Genomic DNA, 24,046 nt, shown 5'->3' with positions numbered 1-24,046 from the left:
CATGTAAATGAAACTATGTAAGAACAAAATTTTAAAAATTTCATTTATAACTACTTAAAGACTGTTGATAAAGCAACAAAACTTTTAAGATCTCTTGTTGCCTTTTACTATCTATTAAATGTAAATATTTTAAAATGTAAATATTGTTTATGGGATAGACAATTAATGGTCCATTATAGAGAATACTAGAGCAAGACTATATTGAGTAACATATTGTAAAATACAGTTAGGTGGAAATAAGGACATACTCAATTGAAACTGTCTGATTTTAGTATAGAAATAAGACTCATAATGTTTTATATACAATTTAAAACTACTGAATTAGTGATTCTATTTAGAGATCCACTTAAAATGCTCATTTAAAAATATTCTTGAAAATCTTTTAAGCAGAAGATCTTCACACTTTAGTATGCTTCTGATATTTAGTAAATTGCTAAGGAAGTGAGTTACTGTCAACAGTTTCTACTGAGTTCAAGAGAACGCCCAGTCTCCATAAATAAAAAGTAAATAAAGGAAATGCATCAGAGAGTTGGAAAATAGTTTCATCATGCTTTTGAAGAAATTTCTTGATTTCTTGGTCATCATGCCCTACACCTGAAGTGTTGCCTTCTTTGGTTTCCTTTTGAAGAAGCTGCTCCAGAACCCAGAACAGGAAGAAAATATTTTCATAGTGTGTCGCATAACTGGCTTGAACCTACAAATAAACAACAAACATCTTTAAAACACATATTGGTTGTAGCTCATCTCAGAAAAAGCCAAATAAAGATAGTAAGTTTTCAGACAAAAAGTAAATGCTTGACCTATTTAACACTTTCTGTCTTCCTATTCCTTTAATTGGGCTGAAAGGAAAACAAAGGAGAACATTTCTTTCAAAAACTTTACAGTTTTGGTGAATGACTTTTTTCTCTTGATGGTTTACAAAGCTCAAAATCTTTTCTCCGTATTACTGCTATAATTCATTACTCAGATGAATCTGAGAATACTTGACAGTGTCTTGTGTGTTGAATTCAGTGGTGTGATAAAGACTTTCAGTGTATGACACTAATGCCAATGATAACATAAAGATCTTGGGGGTAGGGTTTTATCCTACATTTAAGAATGTTTCTTTCTTTCTTTTTCTTTTTTCTTTTTTTAAAGATCTTATTTATTTGACAGAGAGAGAAAGAGAGAGCAAACAAGAGGGGGAGTGGCAGGCAGAGGGACAGGGAGAAGCAGACTCCTCACTGAGGAGGGAGCCCAATGTGGGTGATGTGGGACTCGATCCCAGGACCCAGGGATCATCACCTGAGCCGAAGGCAGACATTTAACTGACTGAGATACTCAGGCGCTCTAAGAATATGTTATAACTCAGTATACAGTAATTCAGTATAACTCAGTCTTAGAACAGTTATGATCTCTCAGAGACCAGACAGGCTCTCATTCTGAGTCCACACAAATCAAGGAGGAATAGGATTAGATTGTGTGACATCAACATACATGGTCATGAGGAAAAATACTGTTTGGCCCTAGATGACTGAAAGTGAGATGGATCAAAGTGAGGACTAAAAAGTGGACAACGGGAAGCGTAATATGAGGGGATACAGGAATCAATTTAAAGATATAAAGTGGCTTTACCATTTGCTTATTAAGACATGTGTTGGGAACAGTCCCCAAATCTATCCACTCTAATAATACATAAATGAAAAGAAATATTCTTTTAGAGCCCAGAGGAATGTATTCTATAATGAGGTGGTCCTATAAATAGTTAGATATATACTTTTTGTTGAGGTATAATTGACATAACATATTAGCTTCAAGTATCACATAATGATTTGATATTTACATAAATTGCAAAATGATCAGCATAGTAAGTCCAGTTAACATCTACCACTATACAGTTACCAAATTCTTTTTTGTGTGTGACGAGGACTTACAAGATGCAGTCTCCTGGCTACTTTAAAATATGCAATATAGTGTTTAGTTAATATAGTTATTAACTATAGTCTCCATGCTGTACATTACATCCCTAATACTTTAATTCATTTTATAACTGGAACTTTGTACCTTTCCATTAATCCCTTCTCCCATTTCAAAACTCCCTAACCCCCACCTCAGGCAACTACCAGTCCCTTCTCTATATTCATGAGCTTGGTTTTGTTTTGTTTTTAAATATACCATATACAACTGCATTATTTGGTATTTATTTAACTTTTTCTGTCTGGCTTATATCATTTACCATATTGCCCTTAAGGTCCATACCTGTCACAAATGGCAAGATCTCATTCTTCTCTTATGGCTAAATAATAATCCATTGTATGTGTGTGTATGTGCACACATACATATAAATAAGTATGCATGTGTGCATATACACACATATATTTGCATATACATACACCGTATTTCCTTTATTCATTCATCCATCAGTGAACATTTAGGTTCTTTCCATGTCTTGGCTATTGTAGATGATGCTGCAGTGAACGTGGATAATACATGTATACGTTTGAATTAGTGTTTTCTTTTTCTTTGGATAAATACCCCAAAGTGGAACTTCTGCATCATGTGGTAATTCTATTTTTAATTTTTTGAGGAATCTCTGTAGTGTTTTCCATAATGGCTATACCAATTTACATTCCCACTGACAGTGGGAACACTAGGGTTCCCTCTTCACATTCTCACCAATATTTATTATTTCTCTTTTTGATACTAGCATTCTGACAGGTGTAAAGAGATACCTCACTGTGGTTTTGATTTGCATCTCCCTGGAGATTAGCTATGTTGAGCATCTTTCCATGTACCTGTTAGCCATACATATGTCTTCCTTGGAAAAATGTCTATTCAGATCCTCTGCCCATTTTGTAATTGGTTTGTGCTTTTCCTATTGAGTTGTATAAGTTCTTTGTATATTTTGGATATTAAGTCTTTATTTGGTATTTGATTGACAAATATTTTCTCCCATTCAGTAGGCTGCCTTTTATTTTGTTGATGGTTTCCTTTGTTGTGCAGAGGCTTTGTAGTTTGATGTAATGCTAGTTGCTTCTTCTTCTTTTTTTTTTTTTTGGCTTTGTTCTAGGTGTCAAATCCAAAAACTAATTTCCAAGACCATTGTCAAGGAGCTCACTATTTATGTTTTCTTCTTGGAGTTTAATGGTTTTAGACCTTAAATTCAAGTCTTTAATCCATTTTTAGTTATTTTTCTGTATGATATTAAATAGTGGTTCAGTTTCATTCTTTGGCATGTGGCCGTCTAGTTTTCCCAACACCATTGTACATTCTTGGCTCTTTTGACATAATTAATTAACCATATAAGTGTGGGCTTATTTCTGGGCTCTCTATTCAGCTCCATTGATCCATGTATATGTTTTTAATGCCCATTCCATACTGTTTTGATTAATATGGCTTTGTAATATAGTTTGAAATCAGGAAGCATGATGCCTTCAGCTTTGTTCTTCTCTCTCAAGATTGCTTTGGCTATTCAGGTTCTTTTGTGTTTTAATACAAATTTTAGATTGCTTATTCTATTTTAGACTTGCTTTTAAAATGCTTAACAAGAACTACTTCTCTAACTGCCTGTATGTCACTCTTAACAAACTGGACTCCACATTCTTAAGTGAATATACCTAATACCTGTGTGCCTCTTCTTCTGATCTAGAATGGCATCTCTCATCAATCTCTAATTACTAGGACCCTGGTCAGCCTTCAGTGCTATATCATAGATGCCGCATATCCATTGAGTCTTTCTCAAGCCCCTCAATTTTATAGACTTGAACTCTACCTTATATCCTGGTTGGTTATATTTATTTCATCACCCATTTAGATTCTAAACATGTTGAGAGAAGCAAATGTGTTCCTATCACTACAGTTTCTACAATTCCTAAAACAATGTCTGTTTTGCTCATAGTAGATCTCAATATACATTTGTTGTTTTGAATTGAACAGGAATTACAGTACTGTAAAAAGAACTACTACAGATACATACTGGTTACTATCTGAAGGAGAATCACAGCTACATTTTTCAGTATTAAAAGTACTTTTCAAATACTTATTCCAAACTAAAAAAATTCACAGTATGTGTTTAACCTGATCTCATGTCAGCAATACTTAACTACTTGTAGACTTGCTCACTAAAGACCATACATACTGCAATCCTGTATGAGTTAACAGATAATTCTTCCTTGGAACTATGTTATAAACATAGCTGCTTAACCTAGTTAGACATTAGCACAAATTAGGTAGCACTGAAATACAAATTCTGTAGCAGAAGGGCACATTTATTTCATTCACTTTGAAGCTTTAGCTACAGCAGGTTACAGTACTTTATAATGATAATCTAGGCAGGATTGTCGCAATGATTTTAGAGATTCACCTCTATTGATAGTATTACCTATATATTCCAGCATTTATCTTACTGGGCTCTTAAACAAGATTAGGATTTTGTGAATTGAATGACTATTCTTTTTGAAATTATTTAGATTACTTTTTACTTAACCCTGGTTTTAATGTATAACATAAATTTATGAACAATTAAAAGTTGTCAAGTGGTGCTTATCACAGAATAAGGGAATTTTCTCCTTCTGATAAAGGCCATAGCATCCCAGGTAATTTCAGTGCAAGAGTGTGAAGCAGGCAGAGTGTCTTGTTATCTTTCTGTTGGCTTTGAGATTCTTTCTTTGGGCATGTTTTGCTCTGCTTCCAGGTGGGCTGGGGTCCATGCTGTAGTGCCCCAGTTGGACTTTGCTTTTACTCTTACTGGAATTTATCTGTCTTGAGTTCCACCTCTATCCTAAATGACTCTACCAAATCACTTGATATATTCTTTTGCTCTAAGATATTACCAGTTATAGAACAGTAATATGAAACTAACTGTCTCTTTAGGGACAGTATGCACTTAGCCAACATGCCTTAGCAGTCTTTCAACACGATTGAAACGGCATGTCTGTGGGGGCGGTCTTTCCTGTAGTTCCCAGATTTCATCACACTGGCAGCTGCCGGCTCTGCTCAATCATATGCTCAGGCACTTTCTGAATTAGTGCATAAGCTGAATAAAAACAAAAATAAATGCTATCAAAGTGATAGTCTACCATATTTGTTGTTATTCTTACACTCTCAGCACCAAACTAGACAGAATCACACCGGTGTTGGAAAATACTCAGGACAGGTAGAATATACCCACCAGGAAAATACTCAAGTGTTTTGCCTGAAAATCCTGCCAGAAAGATTGAATGACCTCAGTACATGAATAAGATGGCTGTGTGTATCTGATAAAATGCTATCAGTTTATCTTTCTACCCGGGTCTTTTAGAATTGAAGGGATCTTGAGAGGAAGCTTTTAGAGTCCCATGACTACTTCCTAGTATGTAATCCCATTTTTTAAAAAAAGATTTTATTTATTTATTTGACACAGAGAGGGAAATCACAAGCAGGCAGAGAGGCAGGAAGAGAGAGAGGGGGGAAGCAGGCTCCCTGCTGAGCAGAGAGCCTGATGCGGGACTCGATCCCAGGATCCTGAGATCATGACCTGAGCCGAAGGCAGAGGCTTAACCCACTGAGCCACCCAGGCGCCCTCTAATCCCATTTTTATAATAGGGGACCTTTCAAAAAGAAGATACTTTCTTGGTTAAAAAAAAAAAAAATCACCAGATACTTTTGCAGAGTATTTTCAGAATTAAAACCTTTCTTAGATTTAGTTTTCTATTCCTGAGCTGGGCTTAAGAAAGTTAAAGTTTGCAGATTTTTTTCCCCCCAGTGGTGAAAAATATTAATTTTCATGCTGCTAAATTTCACTTCAAAAGTTAGATTCTGAAGTTAGGCTATAGACACATAATCGTAGTTTCCTAATTATTATTTTAGTTGGAATTCAGTCAAAGTTAACTTGACGTTTTTGTAGAGACTTATTATCTTTGATGCAGACACTGCTGTTTGCTAATTCCATGTCCATTTCTCTCTCCCTTTTCATCAAAAGAAACCTGGTTTTACTCTGGGTGGCAGTAGATCAACTAAAATTGTCTATTTCTAGTCTCTCTTAAGGCTAATTCTGCTCAAAGAGATATAAATATAAGTAACTAGTTGGGCTTCTGAGAAAGCTCTTTAACAGCAGGCAAAGTCTGGGTAGAAGGCAGTTTTGCCTTTCCTCTTCACCATTGTTCCTGCTCTGAAATACTGATGCAATACCTGGAGGTAGAGTAGCCATTTTATGAGCTTGAGGATGAGGGCCACCCATGGGTCGGTAAAAAGGACCAGATTCTGGAGGCATGGGGCAACTCAATATATCCACGAAGGTGGCTATACCTTCCTGCACTGTGTTTGGGTCCGCTTCTTCCATTTTGGTCTTTTAAAATTGGAATCTTGATGGGGCACCTGGGTGGCTCAGTCAGTTGAGTATCTGACTCTTGGTTTTGGCTCAGGCTGTGACCTCAAGGTCATGAGACTGAGCCCCGAGTCAGGCTCCCTGCTCAGTGGGGTGTCTTTCTCCCTCTCCCTTGCTCCTCACTTTCCCCTGTTTGTGCTCTCTCTCTCTCCCTCATGCTCTCTCTCAAATAAATCTTTAAAAAAGTCTTTAAAAAAATTGGAACCTTGGGACTTCATCTAGGCAAGAAGGGGGCTCTGAAGGATTCTTTGCCTTGTGAAGGTACTGCCTTCTGTTGGAAGGCAGAGATGCCTAAAGGGGCAATAACAGAGTCATGTTTCTTGACAGCAAATGATGTAAAAATGTGTACTATACATTTGAGTGTGGCTCGCAGTTTGGATGTTTATATTTAAAACCAAAAAAAATGTAAAGATGTAATTGTTAATTAAATTCAGTGATTTGATCATTTATGCGTGCTAGCCAAAGGCATGCAGTGGTGAAGTCTGACACTTTCAGAAACAAGCATGCTGTTATGGAAGGGGTGAAGACAGAACATGATGTTTTTCTTATTGCTACCAGCACAAGAGGAGAAGGAGAAAACTGGATCATTACAGGGCAGAAAATGAAGTCAGTGAGTATAGGCGAATAACATAAATGTTAAATTAAATGTTCACTGAATATAAATATATCATTGGCTCAGTATCCTCCATGCCGGAATTTATTAGACAGAACCAATAAGTAAGACACAACGAAAATTAGTAGTCTCTAAAAGAATGAATTAAATATAATACTTTAAAGGAAAAGGTCAGTTGTCACCATGATAATTAAGTGGGAAACTTATCCCTGGGTTTTATTAACTTAGCCTTTCATCTACTAGAAAGCAAAGAAGGCAGTAGATTTCAGTGAAGGAGTTGAGGAGGGTGAAGTGAACCCTCTATCAACAGTTTCCTAAGCAGCTTGCAGCTTCTGAAGCACAGGGGAAAGCACCAAAGGAGCTGATATGTAAGCAGGGGCTTAGCTCCGAGCCAGCACGATCTTGCGCATGACCGTGGTAGAAACAGCACTTGAGAACGGAGTAAGAGAACCATATGCACATTATATAGAATATATGTTCATTTATTTATTTACTTATTTTTCAAATATTTATGACAGAGAGTAAGGGAGAGAGAGCATGAGCAGCGGGGAGGGGCAGAAGGAGAGGGAAAGGGAGAAGCAGATTTTCTGCTGAGCGCCAAGCCCAAGAGGACACCAGAATGCTGAGATCCTGGCTGGATCCCAGGATGCTGAGATTGTGACCTGAGCTGAAGCTGGATGCTTAACTGACTGAGCCACCCAGGAGCCCCATATATGTATATTTAAAATCAATGCCCTTATGATTGCAATAGGAGCACACATTCATTTAAAAGTATGTCTCTGCAAAAACGGTGTTCTGTCCTTTTCTATTCCCCACAACCTGGGTGCCAGACCATAGTGAAGGTATATAAAGCAAAAGGCTGATCAGAGCAGAGTATAGTTAATTAGGAAAGATTTCCTAGAGATGAATTGTGAGCCAGGGCTCAAAGGGAGTGAGGGACACAGATTGGTGAATCATCTTTTGATCAAACTGCCAGTGTAAAGAAGAATAAAAAGGATCCAGTGGGTATTAATCTTTTTGGCTCTATACATATAATGGTATGATTGTCTGCCTAAAACACTGAATCCTGGAGACTGGTTCTAAGGGCTTATGTCTAATTTTAAGGGTAACTTAGATGAAAAGTTCTCAACTATTAAAACTACTAACATTTGCAATCTTGATATTTTGCCATGTTTCCTATGGGAAATAGTTTGAGTATGCAATATTTATATGGAAAGCTATGAATGAAAAGAATATACGTAACAAAAATTTTTAAATCTGTCATCATGAGCCTTGTTTAAAAATAATGATTTTCTTGGGGTGCCTGGGTGGCTCAGTTAAGCTTTTGCCTTTGGCTCAGGTCATGATCCCGGGGTCCTGGGATTGAGCCCCGCATCAGGCTCCCTGCTCAGCAGGAAGCCTGCTGCTCCCTCCCCCATTCCCCCTGCTTATGTTCCCTCTCTCCCTGTTTGTTTCTCTGTCAAATAAATAACATCTTCAAAAAAATGATTTTCTCACTAACCAATGATACCTCCTTTTCTCAATCTGTTTCTTAGGGCTGAAATTATATAAATAAAGTAATAGCAAAATGGACAGACTGGAAAAGAAAATGGCCCACAGTGGGCAACGAGTTTGAACAAGAATCACAAAAAGGAGAAGGGTGATTTGTGTTCGTTTGATAAAATATCTAGGCTAAGATTCCAAATAAAAATAGATGTGGCAGAGGTCCCTATTGGTTGAGATCTTTGAGAAAATAGAATCTTACTAAGCAAAACTTTTTTTTTTCCCCCCCAAAGGAAGGCCATCAATTGAATACATATTCATTGCTTATTAAACCCCAGCTCTGGGGCGCCTGGGTGGCTCAGTTGGTTAAACCGCTGCCTTCGGCTTAGGTCATGATCCCAAGGTCCTGGGATCGAGTCCCGCATCGGGCTCCTTGCTCAGTGGGGAGCCTGCTTCTCTCTCTGCCTCTGCCTGCCGCTCTGCCTGCTTGTGCTCTCCCTCTCTCTGACAAATAAATAAATAAAATCTTAAAAAAAAACCAACAAAAACCAAAAACCCAGCTCTGCCATTTACTAGCTGTATAAGCTGGGCAAGTTATTTAACCTCACTAAAATTTCCTCATCTAAACCTACTTTCCTCATCTAAAATTTGGAAATAACAAGAGTAATTCCTCCCTGGGATTGCTGAGAGAGTAGATAAATTAAATTACATGTTCAAAACCCAGCACAGGGGATACACACACATATTTACATATTTAACACACACACATTTTCAAATAAGTATTCTCTATTATCTGTTATTATCACCACCATCATTACTTTTTTTTCTTTTAGATTTATTTATTTATTTTAGAAAGAGAGTATGAGAAGGAGGGTCAGAGGGAGACAGAGACAAAGAATCTCAAGCAGACTCCATGCTGAGTGTGGGGCCTGACACGGGGCTCAGTCTCATGACCCTGAGATGATGACCTGGCTGAAACCAAGTCAGTTGCTTAACTGACTGTGCCATCCAGATGCCCCATTATCATTCTGTGTTTACCCGAAGTGAAAAATATATAGTCCCTATCCATAAGGTAATTTGCACCTGGAGGAAGGCTCCTGCTATTAAGTACTGTATTGTGGTCAATTTTTAGAAGCATTTCAAACTTACTGCAAATTTTCAGTTGAGCTGCGTAAAAAATCTAAGGATGTATCTTCATCTGCTTTCCTCTACCAGGGAAGTCTGTTGTAGGCAAAAGAAGCAAAGCGTTCTTTTTTTGCATAGAAGGGTGATGCTGAAGAACCAAAATGTGAGATAAGTACTTTAAAGCCGTTCTGATATTAGAAGGCCCTGAAGATGGGTATCACTATGGGTTGAATGCAGTCTTCTGTGATATGAACAACTGTAAAATGGTCCATCAGCCCAGTCTCTACCTCTGGCTCCCTAACAAGACATGATAAACAGCCAGCTTGACTATCTTTTCTAAAAAATGTTATATTCTCCAATTATCTGACTGGTGTGATCAACTTGTTCAAGTCTATCCTGGAGGCAAGTTGGTAAAAATGAGTTTCTGATTCCTAATAATTTGCCCTTCTTGTGACTAACCCCATAATGTCATAGATTAAATTCCAAGTACTTAAAAATTTTATATCTGAACTTTTCTCTGGGGAAATATCCTTTGCTTTGACTCTTATTTATCACTTTCTTGGTCATCAGAATAGGCAGACTGGTGGATAGGATAAGGTCAATTCCACATAGACGCTTCTTATCAGATCTGCTCACATAAATAGAGAATTCCTAATATTCGGACATGGCACTTTTCTGTTCTAACAGATTTCCGGAGTCAACTTTAAACAGCTTTACACTGAATCTTCACTCCTTTCTCAGGATCTGTACCCTTCATTATGAGGTCATCAATCTCACTCACAGGACATTTTTTACCATTTTATACCATAATATGAAACTTAATCTAAGGCTAGAAATCCCTTTCAAGTACATTTGAGAAGCAAATAGATCATTCACTAGTTTGGACTTCTATCACAGTCGTTCTTGGCAAAGCAGTAAAAACCAGATAATTTGGTTATTAATATAAGAGTCTGTTAAGTGAAAGAACAGGGTTCAGAGACTGGAATAAAAGCAGCTAAATTCCTTAAGGACTATTCAGCTGGGAGTACTTAGCACTTTACAATTTTGTTTCTGCTTGCTTAGCACGCGTCCCTCTTGACTGTCAGTCTTCCTGCATGCATTGGGTACTCTCATGTGGCACACCCTATGGTAAGTGCTTGGAATACAGAGCTGAATAGGACAAGATCCCTACCTCTATAAGAATTCTAGCATGCTTCTAGGGAGACAAAGCAGTAAATAAATAATGGCAATGCAGAGTGCATGCTGTAAAGGCGAGAAAAGAACTCTGAAGAGAACAGAGTCATGTGGTGTGAGAGGATGCTAAATGTCAGGAAATGAAATTTAGTCATGAATGGGGATATTGCAGGCTCATTTCCTCCTGGGGGGTATGGCAGGATTCTTTCGGAAAGATGACTTGAAAGTTATCAGCATAGGTAAAACACCTGTCTGGCTACTACCACAGGGGCCTCTGTCTCTTGCTGGTGAATATGCACTGAGGTGGGAGCAGAGAGCTTCAAGTGGTGTGGGGAAAGCTGTCACCGATCTCTACAGATTCCCTACACCTCCACCTTCTCTGAGGCAGTGGCACCAGACTGGTGTGCGCAGTCTAGGGTCTAATCAATTCTCTATGTTAACACAGTCTTAAAGAATGTGTTTGGTTCCTTGAGGTCTGTTGCTACTTAATTGGTTTATACTTATCTTCCTGAAGGAGACCATGATGCACAAAAGGAGTATTCTTGGGAGAGAAAACGCACTGTTTCACCAACTTAAGCCATTTCCATCATGTCATTAAGACATAGCTTGAGAAAAAGAACTCAGAAGTGGTGAAATATCTGATACATATTGAAAACAGATCCAGATGGCTATTACTGATGGAAAACAAATGTCCAAATAGCCAGTGGGGTAAAATCAAAACAAAATATTCTTCTTTGGGATTCTAAATAAAGATTATCTAAGACAGCCTCAAAACCTGCCCAACTAGGCAGATGGCAGGAGCCAGATTTGTCAGAGTAGGCATCAGTGACTGCCCAGCCAGGCAAAAGCCAGAGGCTAAAATAATTTCCTAGAGGCTGCGTATCTAAGCTTTGATAAATTTGCCAAAGTAAGCAAATGTCTGTGTGTGTGTGTGTGAAGGTTTATATATTTAATAGCACTGGATCCAAAGCCCAAGATCAATGATGACAAGAGGATGGGCTCACAGTGACCAGATCCTTTGCAATAATTTTGTTTGGAAACTGAAAGCCAAATCTGGTTGGCCTCAGATAAGCTACTAATTATCTCCCAAGGACCAACTGAACAGGCCTGGAATCACAAAACTTAAAAGCCAATACATTTGTCCCTTTTTTCTTCCTATTTCCAATTTCTTATAACCACGAGTTCAATGAAATCAGTTTATCAGAGCTTGATAAACTACACAACACATGGGGAAGTTTGAAAATACAATGGAGTAAAAACTCTGATCTTATGAACATTATGTATTATTGTTGTAGTAGAGACTGGGCTGAGAGCAAGATACATGATACATTCTCACTCTCCTTTTAAAAATCAACCAACCACTATTTCTCCTTTTTAAAAAATAAGGCTTTTTGAGATATAATTGACCCCTCTTAAGAGTTTAGTTTTATGAATCTGATAAGTTACTTTTAAGAACAGAGAAATGTTGAAATAGAAATAATCTCTGAATAAAGAAACTGTAGTCATGCTGCAACTGTGTATATTGTTTAATGACATTTTAAATGTTACCTTTATCTAGATGATTTTTTAATTAAAACATAATACAACATTTAGTTGTTCTCACAACTAAATGAAGTACTTCTTCAAACTTAACTATAATTTTGTTATCTGAAAGTACTCTAGAGAAATTTTTAAAAGACCAGATCTATTTGTAATGCAGAAAGCTTAGAGGAAGGAAGTAGACTTCCAACTATGAGATTGCTTTTCTGGTTTAACTATTTTCATTATCTTCACACTGAGATGCTGCTAGAGAAATTTATCTGTCACAAAAATGCTAAGTGACCCTAGAGAAAGCTTTCTTAGGTGCCGGTGACAGTCACTACCTGATGAGAAATGGGGGAAAAAAAAAAAGAAAAAAGGGGGAGGGAGTACAGAACCAGAGAACTGAGGGTTCCCTTAGCAATCTGTTCAAATAACATATCCTCAGTAGCTACTGCCAGCCACAGGTTGAGATGGAAATTACACAACATGACAGAAGTATGGCTTCGTATCCTTTCATGATCACAATTTAAGGTGGAGTTAAATATGTAAACAATCACAATATAATGTGATATATATCATAAATGTGATATATATCATAAGACAGTATTGTCCACAGTGTTATAGTGGCATTATTGCTAAGTGGATTACAGTAAAAAAACAAAAACAAAAACAAAAAACAAAAACAAAACCCAAAAAACCATGAAGAATGCACTCAGCAAATAATCTCAGTGGAAAAGTCTAAATGGTACTGTTTTGGAAAATTAAACTAGCAATGGCTTACAAGGGAAATGAAGTACATGTTGGGAAATTCACATGGTAAGTTAAATGCAGCGGAAACAAAACAAGTAGAAGAACAATTTAGTATGCATATACTAGTATGCATATACGGGTGTCAAAAGTGTTTGTCTTTTTCAGATACATAGTACAAAATTACAATCAAGTATTCTGGAGAGAAACTTGCGTTTATAAGACATCAATTAGTTTACTTAATCAATAGTATATGTACATGGATATATGCTTTATAAGCAATTATTTTCAGAAAAAATAATGTACCCAATAAGTTATTATCATTGGTTAATTTCAAAAATGCTTAAAAAACAATGACAACATTTTAAATGTAATTATATTTGTTTCTTAATCTGAGTCTGAAATTCCAATAAATTTTCCCTTTTTTGGAAACTATGCTGCTGTCATCAAAAGAGTGATCTATTTTTTATTGAAATTCAATCCTAAATATAATATCTGAATCAGATATTAAAGTTTTAAGTAAGATAATATATTTACTAATACAACAAAAACCCTCCAAATACTTGAAGTGGCTTCAGTAAGAAAAAAAAAAAATGAATACTTTATTCAGAAGCTTTTTAGTACTCTAATTTGTAATGTTTCATGTGTAAGGGAATATACTATTTGCTTGTAAAATGTTCCACTTTTTGGGAATAAAGCCGCACTTGCCTGGATGTCCAATTTCCAAATGTCAAACATCCTGGAATTTGCAGCCCCTGAGCCAGTAAAGCAGCTACCAGGAAACTATTCCTGGTAGACTGTGCATGTGAGGGAGGGCCACTGCGTCCTCGCTTGTATTCCTCAACTCATATCATGAGCTAATTCTGAAAGTAATAAGGGCAGAGCAGGAAATGCTGCCACAGGAAATTGAAAGAAGCAGGAATTGATAGCAAAGGAGAAATTAGAAAAAACTGTAAAACTCAGATAATTTCTCTATCTTTTCAAATGGGAAAAGAGCTCAATATGCTTGAATGGAATGTGTTGCCAAGGATATAACAGTACAATTCAAAAACAGATGATGATTCTGGAAAATGCTTAAGTGATGCCTGATTTGCTCTATTTAATAAGTAGTCAAAATATACTGTAGGGTTCCATTAAAATGTTAAAATAAATTTATTTTTTTTGTTATGTTAGTCACCATACAGTACATCATTAGTTTTTGATGTAATGTTCCAAGATTAATTGTTTACGTGTAACACCCAGTGCTCCATGCAATACACACCTTAAAATGTTAAAATAAAATTTAAGAAGTATCTTATTTGTGGAAAATTTTCTTATGCAGAAATTTTCCTAATGATCTTAGATGATGTGACATACCATCCAATAACATTATCTATTTGACCCTAACTAATATGTTTCTGGGGATTATCCACAGAAAATTAGTACAAAACTGTTACTCTTAGCAAGTATACTAGAAAGTTTACTGGTATTATGCTTTCAAAGATACAGTTTTTAAAAACCTCATTTAGAGAAAAAGAGTACCCAAACTATATATACAGCTATTTAAGGAAAATGTGTGTGTATGCACATACACACATGCATAAATATAGTTATGTGTGTATACAATTGCATGTAATTCATATGGACATACTTATTTTAATGATCCATGAAAGTGTATATCTTGGCAACAATAACATTTTATAAACATAGTTTTGAAACAATTTATGGGAAAACCTGCATAGGTTTTGGCTCTCATAAAAAAAAGAACTTTGGCTTAAAGGTATGTTATTTTTCATAAAAGTGTAGTATAACAATTTAGTAAGCATGGATTGTATAGAGAAGAGTTTGGTCTTTGTATCTCATTCCTGGGAGAAAACTTCGACATCCTTGGAATTTCCTTAGTGACAGAGGAGTGCCTTTGTTATTCATAGTGGGCTCCTGGCTCACACTTAAGATTATGCTAACAAGAAGAGTAAACACAGGGGCTATCACCTGAAACACCAACCATGTCTTTAGAGAATTGGGGCATTAAGCCACCCCCTCCAGGGAAGGGCAGGGATGGAGACTGAGCTCAGTCCTATGTCTAAGGAGTCTATCATTTCTACATAATGATTCTCCAGTAAAAACTCTGGAAAATGCTGGTAGGTGGATCTTCCTCGTCCTTGAGCACACTGATAAACCGAAAGGGCGCTGCACCTGGATTCCATGAAAAGAGAGCCCATAAGCTCTGTGTTTAGGGTTCTCCTAGACCTTGTGCTATGGATCTCTATGTATGACTGACCTGATTTGTATCCTTTCTAAGAAGGACAGAAATTTCCCAAGTTCTCAGTTATTCTAATAAATTATCAACCTAAAGAAGGTAGGAGGAATTCCCCCACATTTGTAGCAAGTTGGTCAAAAGTGGAGATAACCTGGAGACCCATGAACTTGGGGCTGGCATCTGAAGTGAAAGCAGTCTTGATGGGGACTATACTGTTAACTCATGGGGTTTGTAGTAATTCCAGGTAATCAGCACCAGAATTAAGATGAATTAAGAATTAAGGTGAATTGTGTCTTGAAGTTAAGGCAAATTATGTGAAAGTATGCAGGTGATCTTAGGAAGTCACAAAAACATAAAAATAAATTTCATAAGATTGTCCCTCATATTTCATACTTTTACAAATTGAAGTATAACTATCATATAACATATTTGTTCTGGGTGTACAACATGATACAATTTATATTTCTGTGAAAAATCACAGTAATATAATTCACATCCATCACCATATACAGTTACAATTTTTTTCCTGTGATGAGAGCTTCCAGGATTTGCTCTCATAACAACTTTAAAATAGGAAATATGATATTAACTATAGCCAACATGCTGTACGTTACATCCCCATGACTTACTTACTTTATAACTGGAAGTTTGTACCTTTGGATCCCCTTTTCCCATTTTACCAACTACCACCTCATGCCTCTGTCAAGCACTTATTTGTCCTCCATGAGGTTATTTTTTGTTTTTTAAATTCCACATATAAGTGAGATCATACGGTATTTGTCTTTCTTTGTCTGAAATACGTGGTTTACCATAATGCCCTTAAGGGACACTTTTTATTGCAAATGGTAAGATTTCTTGTATAGCTGAATAGTATTCCATTTTCTATATCTATATAGATATACCTATACATTTATAGATATGTCTATGTATCATATTTTCTTTTATTCATTTATCCATTGGTGGACACCTAGGTTGTTTGCATACCTTGGCTATTGTAAATAATTCTGCAATGAACATAAGCTGCATATATCTTCTCAAATTAATATTTTCGTGTTCTCTAAATGCCCAGAAGTGGAATTGCTGGGTCAGATGGTAATTCTACAATTTACCTCAGCACTGAACCAGATTCCCTTTTCTCCACATTCTTGCTAACACTAGTTACTTTTGTCTTTTGATAATAGCCATTCCTTAGGTGTGAAGAGATTATCTCATTGAGCTTTTGTTTTGTATTTCCCTGATGATTAGTGATATTGAGCATCTTCTCATGTACATATAGGTCATGCGTCTATTTTCTTTGGAAAAACATCTATTCAGATACTCTGCCCATTTTTTTTTCTTTTTTTAAAATTTCTTTTCAGCATAACAGAATTCATTGTTTTTGCACCACACCCAGTGCTCCATGCAATACGTGCCCTCCTTAATACCCACTACCTGGCTCCCCCAACCTCCCACCCCTCGCCCCTTCAAAACCCTCAGATTGTTTTTCAGAGTCTATAGTCTCTCGTGGTTCACCTCCCCTTCCAATTTCCCTCAACTCTCCCATTTTTAACTGGACTATTTGGAGGATTTTGCTATTAGTTGTATGAGTTCTTTATATATTTTGGACATTAACCCTTTATCAGGTATATGTTTTGCAAATATCTTATCCATTCACTAGGTGGCCTTTTCATTTTGTTGATGGTTTACTTTGCTGTGCAGAGGCTTTTTAGTTTTAGGTAGTACCACTTGTTTATTTTTGCTTTTGTTTTAGGTGTCAGATTCAAAAAATAATAGTTAAGACCATGTCAAGGAGTTTTCTGCATATTTTTTCTTCTAAGAGTTCTATGGTTCAGGTCTGAAGTTCAAGTTTTTAATCCCTATTTTTTTGTGTATGGTGTAAAAATAGTGGTCCAGTTTCATTTTTCTGCCTATAGCTGTCCAGTTTTCTCAAACTGCTTACTGAAGAGACTGTCCTTTCCCCATTGTATATTCTTCACCCCTTTGTCATAAACAAAATAAGTTAGTCAGAGAGAGACAAATACCATATGATTTCACTCAGATTTGGATTTTAATAAACAAGACAAATGAACAAAGGAAAAAAAAAAAAGAGAGAGTGAGAGAGAGACAAACCAGAAATAGACTCTTAACTGTAGAGAACAAACTGATGGTTACCAGTAGAGGTGGGAGGCGGGTTGAGTGAAATAGGGGATTGGGATTAAAGAGTACACTATCATGATGAGCACTGTGTCATGTACAGAATTGTTGAATCACTACATTACTAAAAGAAAAGAAAAGTAAGAAAAGAGAAAAAAAATGAGTCTGGAAGAGTTCCCTCCTCTTCAATATCTTGGAAGAGTTTGAGAAGGATTGGTATTAATTAATCCTTGAAAATTTTGTAGAATTCACCAGTGAAGCTATTTAGTCCTGGACTTTTATTTGTTGAAGGTTTTAATTACTGATTCAATCCTCTAACTAGTAATTGGTCTTTTCAGATTTTTATGTTTCTTTGTGATTCAGTCTTACAAGATTGTACGTTTCTAGAAATTTATCCATCTCTTCTAGATTGTCCAGTTTGTTGCCATGTAATTATTCACAGTAGTCTCTTACTATCCTTTGTATTCCTTTAGCATCAGGTGTGTAATTTCTCTTTCATTTCCAATATGATTTATTTGAAAGCTCTTTCTTTTTTCTTGGAGAGTCTAGATAAAAATTTGTCAATTTGCTTATCTTTTCAAAGAATCAGCTCTTAGTTTCATTGATCTTTTCTGTTGTTTTATTTTGTCTCTAGTTCATTTATTTTCCTTCTGATCTTTGTTATTTCCTTTATTTTACTAACTCTGGGGTTCATTCTTCTTTTTCTAGCTTTTTTAGTTATAAAGTTAGATTGTTAATTTTAGATTTTCCTTGTTTTATAAGGTAGACCTGTACTGCTATGAACTTCCCTCTGAGTACTGCTTTTGCTGCATTTCATGGATTTTTAATTGTATTTCCATTTTCAATTATTTTACAGTATTTTTAGATTTCTCCTTTGTTTCTTCATTGATGCATTTGTTTTTCAGTAGCACATTGTTTAATTTCTATATATCTGTGATATTTCCTGTTTTCTTCCCTTAATTGATTTCTAGTTTCATACCAATGTAGTCAGAAAAGATGCTTGCTATGATTTTAATCTTCTTAAATTTATTGAGACTTGTTTTGTGACCAGACGTATGGCCTATTCCAAATAATGTTGAATGTGTATGCAAGAAGAATGTGTATTCCACTTCTTTTGGATGGAATGTTCTATATAGAAGTCCACCTCGTCTAATGTGCTGTTTAAAGCCAAGGTTTCCTTATTGATTTTCTTCTGGATGACTTATCCTTGAATGTAAATGGAGTATTGATATTCTTTCTTTAGTTGTATCACTGTCAATTCTTTTAGGTCATTTATATTTGCTTTATATATTTAGGTATACCCATTTTGGGTGCAGAAATGTTTATGAATATTATAACCGCTTGTTGGATTGGCCACTTTATATCTATGTAATACCCTTCTTGTTTTTTTTTATTATAGTCTTTGCTTTCAAGTCTATTTTTTCTGATATCAGTATAACTATATCAGATTTTTTTTTGTTTCCATTTGTATGAAATATCTTTTTCCATCCTTTACGTTCAGTCTTTGTGTGTCCTTAGATCGGAAGTAAGTCTCTTATAGAAAATTACATAAATGAATTGTGTTTTTTATTCACTGACCCACTTTGTGTCTTTTGATTGAAAAAATTAGTCCATTTACATTCAAAGTAATTATTGATAAGTATGTATTTACTGCCATTTTGTTAAGTGTGTGTGTGTGTGTGTGTGTGTGTGTGTGTATGTGTGTTTTATAGTTCCTCTCTGTTCCTTTCTTGTTCTCTTCTGTGTCGTTTAATGACTTTCTTTAGAATTATATTTATATTTTTCTCATTATTTTGTGTATGTACTTTTTTTGCTTCGTGTTTACCATGAGGTTCACATATGACAGCCTATATATACATAAAAGTCTACTTTTAGTTGGTAGCAACCTAAATTTGAACACTTTTTAAAAACTCTTATTTTTACTATTCCCCCCCCTTTTTTTTTTTTTGAGGTCATATTTTACATCTTTTTATTTTGTGTATTCCCTGAACAATAATTATGGGTATACTCACTTCTTTTTTTTTTTTTTTAACCTTCATATAGCTTTACATATGTTAATCCACAATCTTTACTTTATATTCACTTTTATCAGTGAGATTTTTACTTTCATGTATATTTTTTGTTATTAGTGCCTTTTCTTTTCATTTTTTTTTTGTTTGTTTGTTTTGTTTTTGTTTTGGTTTTTGGTTTTTTTTTTTTTTTGGTAACACTGATGAGCTCTTAGCTTTTGTTTGTTTGGAAATCTCTTTATCTCTCCTTCAATTCTCACTGATAACCTTGCCAGGTAGAGCCTTCTTGTTGGAAATTTTTTCCTTTCACACTTTGAATATATCATGCCACTCCCTTCTGCTCTGCAAATTTCTGCTGAAAAATCAGCAGATAATCTTGGTGGGGGAGGGTTCCCTTATACATAACAAGTTGTTTTCCCTTGCTGCTTTTAAGATTTTCCTATTTAACTTTTGAAAATTAATTATAATGTGTCTTGGTGTGGATCTCATTAGGTTCATTTTATTTGGAACTCTGTATGCTCCTGGATGTGGATGTCTGTTTCCTTCCTCAGGGTAGGAATTTTTCAGCCATTATTTCTTGAAATAAGTTTTCTGTCCATTGCCTTTATCTTCTCCTTCTGGACCACTACAATGTGAATGTTATTCTACTTGATGATGTCCCATAGGTATCTTAAGAGATCTTCCATTTTTTTTTTTTTCTATAAACATATATTTATTTTTTCCCCAGGGGTACAGGTCTGTGAATCTCCAGGTTTACACACTTCATAGCACCCACCATAGCACATACCCTCCCCAATGTCCATAACCCCACCCCCCCTCTCCCAACCCCCCTCCCCCCGAGATCTTCCATTTTTTAAATTCTTGTTTTCTTGTTATGGCTCTGTTTGGGTGAGTTCCACTGCCCTGTCTTCCAGGTGACTGGACACTTCTGTTTCAGTCTGCTGTTGAAACCATTCTCTTGTATTTTTCAGTTCAGTTATTTATCCTTTAAGTCTGTGACTTCTCTTGGTACTTTCTTATATTTTCCATCTCTTTTTTGAAGTTTTCACTCTCCTGCCATGTTCGTGGGCATCTTTATGACCATTCCTTGGAGCTCTTCAGGTCTTCTTCTTCAGGTCACTTACTTATCTCCACCTTACTAAGGTCTTTTTCTGAATTTTTGTCTTGTACCTTTGTTTGGAACATATTCTTTTTTCTCATTCTGCTTCACTCTGTATTTGTTTTTATGTGTTAGGTGTTAAGTTTTTATGTATTTGTTTTTATGTGTTAGTCTTGAAGAAGTGATCTTGTATGGGAAATAAATCTTACCCTAGCTCTTGGTTGATTCTCAAACCTTAGTGACTATCTGAGTACCCTGATTTATTGATAGCTCTCAGTTGTTTAGGGTGTGCCAACACCTGTCATTGTTCCCAAAGATGTGATCTCATTTAGAACCTAGTTTCAGGCTTATTGGAAGCTAGATTCTCAGGCAGCAGCTTTTAATGTATGCAAATATACATAGTCCTGTGGAAGGCAATCATAAACCTTGTTGGCCTCCTGATCCTCTGATCACCTGGATGACAATTGCAGGAATCATGGCTTCAGTTGTGTGTATAAACTCCTTTCTGGAGGACTGTGGCAGTGTATAAGCTTTCTGGATGACTGTGGAGTGTATAAGCTCCTTTCACAGTGAAATGTGACAAGGAAAATGGAGGGCACAAAGATGGCGTCTCTCCACCTACATTCCCCGAGAGGGTCTTTGTAGCCTCTAAATATGTGGCAAGCTAAAGCCTATCTCTTAGGTTGAAACTCAAAGACAAGTAAATGGGCCTTTTTCAAAGATAGACTGGGGATATTTCTGTTGCTGTCTGTGTAGAGTCCTGGGTATCCTATCTTGCCCAGAATTGTCTAATTATTAGTCCCATTGGGCCCAAGAACACAAACCCCTCTGGCCACCAGAGCCAGGTAACTGAGGGGAATATCATGTATAGACTGTTTTTAGCAATGCTGCAGGAGAGTGCTGAAGGCAGGGCATGTCTGCAGCTTTTGTGATGCAGGGGAAGTACACTGGGGTGAAGAACAATTGGGGATTTAGCAAGGCTAGGAAAGAGTTCTGGTGTAAGAGAATAGTCAAGTCTCGCTCTTCTATACATAGTTGTCCACTTATAGCACCATTTATTGAAAAGATTGTCTTTTTCCACTGAATATTCTTTCCTGCTGTGTTGGAAATTAGTTGACCATAGAGTTGCAGGTCCGTATTTGGGCTCTCTACTTTGTTCCACTGGTCTGTGTGTCTGTTTTTGTGCCAGTATCATGCTGATCACAGCTTTGCAGTAAAGCTTGAAATGAGGCAACATGGTGCCCCCTGTTTTGTTTTTCTTTTTAAACATTTCCTTAGCAATTCAGTGTCTTTTCTGGTTCCATACAAACTTTAGGATTGTTTGTTCCAGCACTTTGAAAAATGCTGGTGGACTTTTGATTGGGATGGCATTGAAAGTTGTAGATTGCTCTGGGAAGTATAGACATTTTAACAATGTTTATTCTTCTGATCCATGAGCATGAAATGCTTTTCCATCTTCTTGTGTCTTCTTCAATTTCTTTCATGAGTGTTCTGCAGTTCTTCGAGTACAGATCTTTCACCTCTTTGGTTAAGTTTATTCCCAGATATCTTACGGTTCTTGGTGCTATAGTAAATGGAATCAATTCTCTAATTTCCTTTTCTATATTTTCATTGTTAGTGTATAAGAAAGCAACTGATTTCTGTGCATTGATTTTGTATCCTGCCACATTACTGAATTGCTGTATGAGTTCTAGTAGTTTGGGGGTAGAGTCTTGTAGGTTTTCCATATAAAGTATCATGTCATCTGTGAAGAGAGAGAGTTTGATTTCTTCTTTACCAATTTGAATACCTTTTATTTATTTTTGTTTTCTGATTGCTGTTGCTAGGACTTCTAGTACTATGATGAGAACAGTGGTGAGAGTGGGCATCTTTGTCGTGTGCCTGATCTCAAAGGGATCTTTGAGCTTTTCCCCTTTAAGAACGATATTCGCTGTGGGTTTTTCATAGGTTTTATAAAGCTGAAGAATGTTCCCTCTATCCCTATACTTTGAAGAGTTTTAATCAGGAACAGATGCTGTATTTTGTCAAATGCTTTTTCTGCATCAATTGAGAGGACCATGTGGTTCTTCTCTCTTCTCTTATTGATTTATTCTATCACATTGATTGATTTGCGAATCACATCAAAAGCTGGGCAGAAGACATGAACAGACACTCTCCAAAGAAGACATAAAAATGGCTAACAGACATGTGAAAAAATATTCATCATCATTAGCTAACAGGGAGATTCAAATCAAAACCACATTGAGATACCACCTTAACACCAGTTAGAATGGCCAAAATTAACAAGACAGTAAGCAACAAGTTTTGGAGAGGATGTGGAGAAAGGGGAACCCTCTTACACTGTTGGTGGGAATGCAAGATGGTGCAGCCACTTTGGAAAACAGTGTGGATATTCCTTAAGAAGTTAAAAATAGAGCTACCCTATGACCCTGCAATTGCACTACTGGGTATTTACCCCGAAGATACAGATGTAGTGAAAAGAAGGGCCATATGTACCCCAAGGTTCATAGAGGCAATGGCCACAACTGCCAAACTGTGGAAAGAGCCAAGATGCCCTTCAACAGATGAATGGATAAAGAAGATATGGTCCATATATACAACGGAATATTATGCCTCCATCAGAGAGGATGAATACCCAACTTTTGTGTCAACATGGATGGGACTGGAGGAGATTATGCTGAGTGAAATAAGTCAAGCAAAGAGAGTCAATTATCATATGGTTTCACTTACTTATGGAGCATAAGGAATAACTTGGAGGACATTAGGAGAAGGAAAGGAAAAGTGAATTGGGGAAATCAGAGAGGGAGATGAAGCATGAGAGACTGTGGACTCTGAGAAACAAACTGAGGGTTTTAGAGGGGAGGAACATGGGGGGGATGGGTGATCCTGGTGATGGCTATTAAGGAGGGCATGTATTGCATGGAGCACTGGGTATGGTGCATAAACGATGAATCTAGGAACACTGAAAAAATAAAATAAAATAAAATACAAAAAAAAAAAGTTCTGGGAGTGGGGCACACCCACAGCTTTAGTGAATCTAAGAAAGCTCTGGGGGCTGATATGCCTATATCTTTAGCAATGCAAGGTAAGGATGTTGGGGCAGGGCCACACCCTTGGTTTTAGCAAAGTTGTGTCCTTGCATATCTGCCATACCTTTGAGGGAGAGTGCAAAAATGCTGCTTACCAGCACCTCTTTCCTCAAAGAAAGTCTCACCTGGTCCCTGCCTCCTGGCAGACACTTTAAAATCAGCAAATGAATTTCCTTCACATATATTCCAGTCACTTCTCAAATTGCTGCCTTTGTGCTGGGTGCCAGGAAATAGGCATAAGCCCCTCAAAATGAGAATCTGAGATGCCCCAAGACCCTGAGTCTCCTAGATATAAGCTCTGTTTATTTCCAAAGGCAGACATTTTTTGGTCCTCCTCTTTCTGGTTACATTTCAACTCATTGTGGTGTTCAATGTGGTGCACAAACCCTTCACTCCTCAGGGAGAAGCTCTGGACTCATGTGATCCCTCCCTATTGTGGTTTGCATGTCCAGAGTGGGGTTTTTGGTAAGACT

At 36.6% G+C, this 24,046-nt stretch overlaps 1 protein-coding gene across 1 annotated transcript in view; it reads right to left on the bottom strand.

The window, feature by feature from the left end:
- Positions 1–340: 340 nt before the first annotated feature.
- The window catches only part of MEI4 (meiotic double-stranded break formation protein 4), a 227,888-nt gene continuing 204,182 nt past the window's right edge, over positions 341–24,046 (bottom strand). Inside the window, exon 5 of the mRNA XM_032873195.1 lies at positions 341–694. Within this exon, the coding sequence (XP_032729086.1) occupies positions 434–694 (261 nt within the window). The 3' untranslated portion in view covers positions 341–433. The remainder of the gene's footprint in view (positions 695–24,046) is intronic.

Source organism: Lontra canadensis, unplaced genomic scaffold (assembly GCF_010015895.1).
Source record: "Lontra canadensis isolate GAN:19392208 unplaced genomic scaffold, GSC_riverotter_1.0 scaffold47, whole genome shotgun sequence".
Classification (NCBI taxonomy): Eukaryota; Metazoa; Chordata; class Mammalia; order Carnivora; family Mustelidae; genus Lontra; species Lontra canadensis.
Note: the sequence above shows the minus strand (reverse complement) of the source record. Positions and strands in the feature narration are given on the sequence as shown.